The sequence below is a fragment of the Maylandia zebra genome, linkage group LG3, assembly GCF_041146795.1.
Source record: "Maylandia zebra isolate NMK-2024a linkage group LG3, Mzebra_GT3a, whole genome shotgun sequence".
In the NCBI taxonomy this organism is placed as follows: Eukaryota; Metazoa; Chordata; class Actinopteri; order Cichliformes; family Cichlidae; genus Maylandia; species Maylandia zebra.
In genome coordinates, this window is record NC_135169.1 from 14,471,651 (window position 1) to 14,481,455 (window position 9,805).

Consider the following 9,805-nt stretch of genomic DNA (forward strand, 5'->3'; position numbering starts at 1 on the left):
AAGAAAAGGGAATTTCACTGATCTGGTCCATCTTATGTCAACGTGGGCTGGATGTGGCACATGATGTTTAAATGAGGATATTGGACCCTCATGGAGCCAGATTAAATCGGAGACATGCGTGAGTAGCCCACTGTTGTAGAGTTCTGGCCCTGTTCCATCCAGCTCCAGTAACAGACACAGTAACACAAAGTAATGAAAAATCAGTCAAGAGGGATAAAGACAGAGCAGTGATCTGTGGCCATCACATCCTAAACCATTCTCTCGTTTGCAGTGCATTCTTACTTTTATTTACACCAAAGCAGGTTTAATATTCATTCACAAAAGTGTCTGCTTCCTGACTGAACAAACTGAAGTTTAACTGCTTGTGTTTTTCTGTTTGTCTTATTATTATATATAATAATGGATGCAGCAATAAAAACACAACTATCCATGTTACATCGATATCTCAAAGTCTCAGTATGTACACACAAAATGTAGTTTAATTTCATTGTAATAACCTTTCTTTTGTTATGTGTGACAAGGTAAAAAAAAAACTGCTGCTGTAACATTCATTGACTCTGTGCTATGCATGTGAGACCAAACTAAACTCCCCAACATCAACAAATACAACTGACTATTCTAAAACACCATAAAGCAGCGAGAATATGAAAGTTCGTTGTGTAAAAAAAGAGTGGTTTTCAAACTTTTTTTGCCCTAAGCCTGTCTGTATTCATACCTGAAGAAAATAGCAGCTCTTTGTCTGGGCTCTAAAGTTAATTTGAATTCCTTTTTCCCTGCCAACAATTATTAAAACAAGATAATTGAGAAAAAATAATATTCTGCTTTTGCCTTTCAGCACATACCTTTTCTTTACCTTTGCCCCTTCATAAAAGTCCACATTGATTCCCCTCTGGGCTTCGGCGTGTTTAATTCATTTCTCTTTCATTTACTTCTGCAGTTAAAATAACATTGAAGTTCAAAAATATAAACTTAATTGAAAAAAAGATTTTTTTCCTTTTCCTGTTCTTTTTTAAAGTTTGAACAAACAGTGTATTTATTATCTCTCTGCTCTTGCTCTTGACGAAGGCGGTCGCACTTTTCTCCTCTCCTCCTCTCCCGTAGCTTCCCTGCTTAGCCTCTTATGTCCTTGTCTAGTCTTGTGTTTTTTGTATTACTTTTCCCTGGAACACTCTCTCACAGTCTGTTCTCTAAAACCTAAAAGAGGAATTATGGATTGGATCAACTGGTCCCTAAATGCAATTGACACCCCTTTCTCAACGAGAAGTCTGGGCTCGGGTGAGCCTGACTGCTGAAGATATCTACCTATTCGGAACCATGGTAACAGGGTTCTGGCTGATCGGAGCTGGCTTGGCCCTGACTTATCGAAGAATTAAGAAAGCGGAACCGGCTGTTCAAACCCTCACAAGGCTGCCCGCTGGGATTGAAACGATGGGAGAGGCGTGAGTTTCTCAAAATGGGCTCATTGAGTGCAGCACGAATAAGATCTTGGAGAGGCTACGGCTGCTGTGAATAAATGGATTGGATTTATATAGCGCTTTTCAAGGCACCCAAAGCGCTTTACAATACCACTATTCATTCACTCTCACATTCATACTCAGAATACTCAGAATAAGATCTCTGACTGCAGACTGGATACATCTCGGAAGGGCTAGCCCGGAATAACATCTCTGTGCGTAAATTGGATCACACCTCGGGGAGGCACACTGCTGTGAGTTCTCAGAATCGGCTCCTTGAGCACAAGAAATGACAACATCACAGAACGCAAGTATGGCGAAGCTCACGGCTCTCCAACGGGAGATTGAGAGACCAGTGTTGGACTGTAGAACTGCTTTGAAATTCATATGAGCTGTTCGCACTAAAGTAAAAACCACCATCACTTCATGCGGAGAACCCCTTTGCCGCCAGCTGCGGTGTCAAGGCTGGAGCTGAACAACACCCTGATAACGACTGTGTTTAGTCTGTCCCCCCCATTCCATGCAAGGCCACCTGGGTTGGCTGGAAGACTGTTTACTTAGCCTGGCAGGGCGAAAGACACTGTCTCAGCTGAACTCTGGACACGCACACATACATATACACTGATATGCACACACTCATTCCCCCTCCCTTTCCAAACGCCTTCGACGCTTATTTCCTTCCGATGCTGACAGCGGATCAAGGAGACCAGCGCACGCAGGCCCGGATGTACTGTCTACACTGGCTGTCTCTCACCCTTTACCCACCCCTGTTGCTTGTCATGTGTTTCTTTGGTGTATTAAGTTTTTTCATGTGCTTTGTGCAGAGGTGTTTTTTTCTGTTCTCAAACTGATCTCCATGTTGGAGCTCAGTCTGGGGGGAGTTATTTTTTTCTCCTTATCTTTCCTCATGTGGTGCATTTTCCATTGTTATACCTCTCTGACCTGTCTTCCCCATGTGATGTTTTGTGTAATGTATGTATGGTCGGAGGGTAAGATGGCGCCGCCATTGCGTGCAATAGGTCGGCAGCCTTATGAAATTTCCCTTGTGGGACTAATAAAGGTATATCAAATCAAAATCAAATCAAACTATGATGAGTCACGTCAAATATTTGTAATCTCACTGTTGACCAAAATAATGCCGACTATCATTCATACCAGACTTGAGCAGCAGGTGGAGGCACTCCTGAGCGTCACACCTACAATTCTCTTGCTTTGCAATGAACACTACCGGCATGCAGCTTTCTTCCATTGTATGACGCTGTCTCACACTAAACTGTTCAGTTCAGTTCAATTTTATACAGTAAGACAAAGAAAATGGAAAAAAAACAAAAACAACAATCATATAACCCCCTATAAGCAAGCACCATGGCGACAGTGTGAAGGAAAAACTCCATCAAGAGACAGATATTAATAACAGATATGATTCAATGCAGAGAGGTCTATTAACACATAGTGAGTGAGAAAGGTGACTGGAAAGGAAAAACTCAATGCATCATGGGAATCCCCGGCAGCCTACGTCTATTGCAGCATAACTAAGGGAGGATTCAGGGTCACCTGGTCCAGCCCTAACTATATGCTTTAGCAAAAAGGAAAGTTTTAAGCCTAATCTTAAAAGTAGAGATAGTGTCTGTCTCCTGAATCCAAACTGGAAGCTGGTTCCACAGAAGAGGGGCCTGAAAACTGAATGCTCTGCCTCCCATTCTACTTTTAAATACTCCAGGAACAACAAGTAGGCCTGCAGAGCGAGAGCGAAGTGCTCTAACAGGGTGATATGGTACTACAAGGTCATTAAGATAAGATGGGGCCTGATTATTTAAGACCTTGTATGTGAGGAGCAGGATTTTGAATTCAATTCTGGATTTAACAGGAAGCCAATGAAGGGAAGCCAAAGCAGGAGAAATATGCTCTCTCTTTCTAGTCCCTGTCAGGACTCTTGTTGCAGCATTTTGGATCAGCTGAAGGCTCTACAGGGAGTTTTTGGGAGGACTTACCTGTCACCAGCTGCCAGTGCTTAACTAACCTTAATTGATTGTGTAATGTGATCTCAGTGTTTCCTGCCGGCCTGTGATATGTGCTGGCTTCAGACTGGAAATGGCTCAGCTCATACCCTTTAATGACAGCTAATCATTTGATGAGAGTGGGCGAGGAGAGCAGATAATCTCCTTGCATTGCTTTCAATGCACTCACTTAGAACAAGACTAGAGTGCATGAAGGCCTGCAACAGGTAGGATGGGCTTCAAACCCACCCACCCCCCTGTGGGGCTGTACGGAAGGACCTAATAACCGTAGGTTATAAGATGCACGTAGATGCATCTTTGCACCTTTCACTTTTTTATCTTTTTGCCTCATTGGGTGCAAAGCAGGTACCAGGCAAATGCAGTGACCAACCTTTGAGAACTACAGATACAGTAATAAAAACTAGAGTGAAACAACATACAAGTATGGAAGTATGTATCTTGTGATGACTTTAAGACCTTTATCGTTAATTATGTGTCTTATTGCTGGAGCATATATATCTTCAATTGGTGGCTTTTATTCAACCTGAGTGTTTTGAGAAGTGCTTTACAAATAATGTTTTCCCCCCGTCTTGTCTTTGCTCCTCCAGACTTGTCTTTTCTGAGCGGAGCATCTTGCGACTCTCCCAGCAGCAACTCTCCTCCTCTCGCCATTTCCCCACCTGCTGCCACTGTCACCACTCCAGGTGTCCTGACCTGCGCCAGCCGGGCCTTCGCCTCCTGCCTCCCTCCACCTCCTCCACCACCTCAGTCCCCATACCCCCTCTCCACCCTGTCTTCTCTCTCATCGCTCAGCCCTGCCGCCTCTCACACTCAGAGACTCTACATCAGCCCGCAGTCGCCGTTCTACTGATGGTGAGACTCTGCAGTGAGGAGGGATTTAAACTGTGCTTAATCAAATGTTCTTCAAAGTCTGCCTCGTCGAGGAGATACATACTGTCTCTGAAGACTTTTTGTGTCCTACTAATATAAGAAAGGTTTCCAAGGAGACAGAGTAAAGGCGATTTGATTTTATGCCCTAATTCAGTATAACTAGTTTTATGTGACATTATTTGGGGTTTATTTATTTATTTTTGCGCTTCAGAGCATGTTATCTTATGTTTTTTGTCTTTTTTCTTTATGCCCTCCAGTCATTTTCTGCCAGAGGCGCTGCCTCGCCTGAAGGTCAGAAGTTAGAGGAAGATCTACTGAAGGAAAAGTGCGAGGAAGAAAAGGCAGGCTGTGTTTCTTACAATTACGCTGCACACGGTGTAATTGTATTGTTAATGTGCTTTTTTAAATTAGAGCCTCTGTTATGTTAACTTTTGTCCTCCTGTTATGTGGCGAAGGAGGGGGCAGAGTCACTGTTTTATCATCCTCTTCTTCTTCTAGAGGAATTTTTGTAGCTGCTGACTTCCTTCACAATCCGACTCTAAATATGAAGCTCCAAAACAAAAGACCATTTTTGTCTTTTCTTATTTTGTGTGAGCTGCTTTGCATCCAGGCTGATTTTAAGCACGAGGAAGAAGGAGGCTCTGCAACAACTTTTGTTGTTGGGCTTTTAGTCTCATTTAAACTGCATTCAGCACAAACAGAGGCACAGTTAGTTTCTCATGGTTTTGTTTCACATTCTAGTTGTTTAGTGTTCATAAAGAAAAGTTCATTTATCAGTAATTTCAAAAAAACAACAATGGGGCGGGGGGTCCTTTTAAAGCGTTGATCTATCCAAAAGCAGCCGCCTGAGTAAATATCCCCTAATATTTATTATATTGGCTTTACAATTGGAGCTTGCATTTAATTATTATTTTTTTTAAATTTACAACTAAAAAAGCAGAAGAAATCATAAAATCAGCATTTTTATTTATATTCACAAAACAATTAGTAGTTGCATGCCTTAGTGATAATATTGATGGTACTTCTTTATTTTTGGAGACTTTCATTGTCATAACATTTTAGACCTTTAATTAATGGGGGTCCTTAGTTAATGGCGAAAAAGTAGAATGTTTAATAAAAATCAATAACTCAGTATTTCCTTTTTAGTATTTTATGTTTTAGAGTTTCTCTTTATGGGACCCAAAATTCACTTGTTATTGGTAATTACTTCATTTTTAGGCAAGTTTTCAATTAAAACTAGTAGTAGTAGTAGTAGTAGTAGTTACTGCCAAAATAATCAGCAGATTGATCAGTTTAAAAGTACAATTATTAATGGTAGGACTACAGATAAATGCTGTTTATTTTGTTTTGTTCTTTCTTTTGGAGACACTTTGAAATTCCAAATAAAATTTTCTAGAAATTTTATAAATGTTTAAAGGTGATCCGTTTTACAGAAAGTTGTTACAAAATTACAGATTTTGCATAAATATTTGGGAGATGAGGGCGTGCTGTATGTTTTTTCTTCTTGCAGTTTTACACTTTTAAAGCAAGCAGAATTTATAAATACTTTTCTGCTGTGCAATGGGGGAGTTTGAAGTTGAGAGGAGAGAGTTGTACACGGTTCCTTAATAAATGAATTCAAACGCACTGAAAGTTGTGCTTGAAGGTTTGAAATCGATCGTTTTTAAGATCAAAGTAACAGCGGAGTGTTTTAAGTTCATGTTTTTTCTCTCTTTCTTGATTAGTTTGACTGATGCATGTTGCTTGGACTTTAAATGTTTTATATGTATTTACAGGGACTGTGTTTGCATAGTTTTACTTCATGTTCATTCCCTTGTTTCATACAAAGTTCCTGCAACATATTGCTCTGCTCGACTTTGTTGATTTTTAGGAGAAAAGGTTTAATTTGTGTTTAAAACCAGACAGAAGATTTTGTTTGTGACAGAGAATCTGAATATTTTTAATGCATGTCAGAATATTCGTCCCAGTTTTTGTTTTAGTGAAATCCAAACCAGACAGCAGACTGAAATCTCTTCAGTCGTGAATAAGAAAAGCAGAAACAATAGTGATAGTAAGTCCAATCAAAAATCACGATAGTGTGTAAAAGAATAAATCTTAGTTGCTCCCAATGTGACCGTATTTATTAAAAACAGATATGAAGTATTTCACAGCACTCAAAAACAAAAAGTAATGAAGGGTTTGCTTATAAACTTGCCACACAGTTAAATTTCAAGAACATGAAGATAAAGAGTTTTGTGTATTCATGTGAATCTCTGTGTTGTAGTTTAGTCTCAGGAATCTTGTTTCCAAAAATTAAACAGTGGGAGTATTTTGGAATAAAACCCTGCCACAGTTGATTCACGTACACCTCTACTGTTTTTTGTCCCAAGAAATGGTTGAATAGTATAAAATACAGTACTATACAAAAGTCTCGAGTCCCCATTCATTTCTTTTCATTTTGATCCCAAGAAGCCAGACTTTCTTGAATTTGAAAGTGGTTTTGAGCAGTGGTTTGGGTTTTGTAGGACTTTCTGTAGGCTTGACTCATTTCAGTCCAGTCTGTGTACCTGAATTGTTTTGTTTGTTTGCTTGGCCACTTAACACTGATCTATGTGTCATTCAAACATTAAAAGCCGCACCTAACTCGAGGGATTACCCAGTGTTGTGTCTACACATAACAGAAGGCTAAATCAAAAAACTAATTTTAAATTACACACATTTTCTACTAGCAGCTTATCACAAAAACACATCGTTTGTTCCAATTTCTGTAGTTGAATCTTGAGAAATTCCAAAGATAACCCAGTTTGGCAGACATAAAATTTAATTTTTGCACCAACAAGGCGATTCCCAAAGAGCTATTTGTCACGGCGAGTGAGGTGAGCCGTGTGGAGGCAATGAAGGAGGATCCAAACGCAGGCAGTCGTGAAGGTGTGAAGGTGGTTTATTGAGCATGAAAGTAAATACAAACGGCAAAGGGAGCTATGACTAACTAGACTGGGAACAAACTAACTACAGAACACGAACCTGAACATGAGCAGAAACACTTGGCGGTTGACAGCAGGGAAACACACAGATGACGCAGGGTGGAATACACAGACGGACCAGCAACTACAATGACGGCAGACATGACTTAAATACACAGAGAATCACAGGGGAATTACACACAGGTGGTGGACACAGCTGGGAATAATCAACAAGACGAGACAAAGGTAAAACTGAACACACTCACATGAGACGCAGACCATCACAATAAAACAGGAACAAGCAACCATCACACTAAGACACAAACTCGACATAGAGAGACAGACAGAAAATGGCACATGGAGCTAGACAAATACTAAGCAGACACAACTGAAGAACAAATCCTAAACACCACAGAAACATGAAACTCAAATGATAAACATCATCATAATCAACACTACCAGAGAACAAGAAAACAACCCCTGATGCAAACTAAAACCAAAACATAATAAAACTCAAACTACTGGGTCCGACGGACCCAGAACCGTGACAGTACCCCCCCTCTAAGGGCTGGCTCCCGACAGCCCCAAACAAAAAGCACAAAGCACCAAGCCAGGGCGGGCGGAGGGGGTCCAGGAAGGAGGGTCCGAAACAAAAAACAAGGAGCACAAGAGACCAGAATAAACCAAAAAGAGGCCAACACAAAACAAGACCATTCACGAGTCCACAGTAAAGTCCGGGGGCCGACAACACAAGAGCCGAAACAGTTCAGGGGGCCGACCCTGCACACAGCAACGGCGGCGACGGGCAAACAGTTCAGGAGGCCGACCGTGCACACGGCAACGGTGGCGACGGGCAAACAGTTCCGGAGGCCGACCGTGCACACGGCAACGGTGGCGACGGGCAAACAGTTCCGGAGGCCGACCGTGCGTGCAGCAACGGCGGCGAGGAAGCAGGTCCAGGGGCCGACCGTGCGGACGGCAACGGCGGCGCGAATGCAGTTCTGGAGGCCGACCGTGCACACGGCAACGGCGGGCAAACAGTTCCGGAGGCCGACCACGTGGAAGGCAGTGGCGGCCACCGAGCAGGTCCGGAGGACGGCCGCGATGCCAGCGGCGGCGACGAACACCTTCCGGAGGCAGTCCCCGAAGGCCATGACGCCACCTTAGAGGCCCTGAAAACGGCCGGCAGAGGCGAGGCGGAACGGGTCGAGCTGGCACCGACGGCGGCGTGGCAACCACAGGACCAGACGAGGCAGGACCAGACGAGGCAGGACCAGACGAGGCAGGACCAGACGAGGCAGGACCAGACGAGGACGAAGCAGAGGCAGGACCAGACGAGGACGAAGCAGAGGCTGGACCAGACGAGGACGAAGCAGAGGCTGGACCAAACGAGGACGAAGCAGAGGCTGGACCAGGCGAAGATGATGAAGACACGGAGGCTGGACCAGGCGAAGATGATGAAGACGGCAGCGGGACGGCTGCGGAACCTGACGGCAGCGGGACGGCTGCGGAACCTGACGGCGGTGATGCTGCAGAAGGTGATGTGGAGATGTGCTGGCTGGGTCCTCCAGGACCACCAGCAGATGTGAGGATGTGCTGGGTGGGCTCCACGGGCCCTCCAGCAGACGAGGCTTGAGGCTGGCTGGGTTCTCCTAAACCCCCCAGCAGACGAGGCTTGAGGCTGGCTGGGTTCTCCTAAACCCCCCAGCAGACGAGGCTTGAGGCTGGCTGGGTTCTCCTAAACCCCCCCAGCAGACGACGCTTGAGGCTGGCTGGGTTCTCCTAAACCCCCCAGCAGACGACGCTTGAGGCTGGCTGGGTTCTCCTAAACCCCCAGCAGACGACGCTTGAGGCTGGCTGGGTTCTCCTAAACCCCCAGCAGACGACGCTTGAGGCTGGCTGGGTTCTCCTAAACCCCCAGCAGACGACGCTTGAGGCTGGTCGGGCTCCTCAGGCCCTCCAGCCGACGAGGCAGGACGCTGGCTGGGTTCACCTGAACCCCCAGCTAACATGACTTGAGACTGGACGGGCTCCTCAGGCCCTCCAGGGAAAGCAGTCTCTGAAGCAGCAGGTACGGAGACCTCTGCCAGTGTGGACACTGGCTGGGACTGAGCAGCACCGTGGCTAGACTCAGGCAGCAACAGTGGGATACAGTCCTCAGAGGGCTGGAAGTGTTCCCCAATACACTCAGCAGAGGACTGAGGCGGACGGGTGAACTCACTTGAGCTCTCAGGGGGTGCTGAGAGCCGAGACTGTTCAGGTGAGTTCTCCGGTGAGGCTGCTGGTGCTGGTGTCTTGACCTCTAGGGGTCCAGAGTTGGCTGGTGACTGACACCCAGCCTCTGGGGAGGCCCTAGAGGGAGCAACTGTCTCTGAGATGGCCAGCTTTAATGAACCAGCAAAAGTTTGTGTGGAGTGTGTTCCCTGCTTGTAATGAGGCTGTGAGGATAAAGGCTGGGTAAATGAGTGGACAGGCTGCTGAACTGGTGGCAACTGAGCTACAGGTAGCAAAGTAGTAACAG

General features: G+C 44.7%; 1 protein-coding gene across 2 annotated transcripts in view; it reads left to right on the top strand.

Moving 5' to 3' along the window:
• rbm46 (RNA binding motif protein 46) overlaps window positions 1-6,686 on the top strand; it is a 32,189-nt gene extending 25,503 nt beyond the window's left edge. For both annotated transcript variants that reach the window (XM_004572304.3, XM_076880019.1), the window contains exons 10-11: window positions 4,060-4,324; window positions 4,600-6,686. In XM_004572304.3, coding sequence (XP_004572361.2) covers window positions 4,060-4,322 — 263 coding nt within the window. In that variant the 3' untranslated portion in view covers window positions 4,323-4,324; window positions 4,600-6,686. The remainder of the gene's footprint in view (window positions 1-4,059; window positions 4,325-4,599) is intronic.
• Window positions 6,687-9,805: the final 3,119 nt, after the last annotated feature.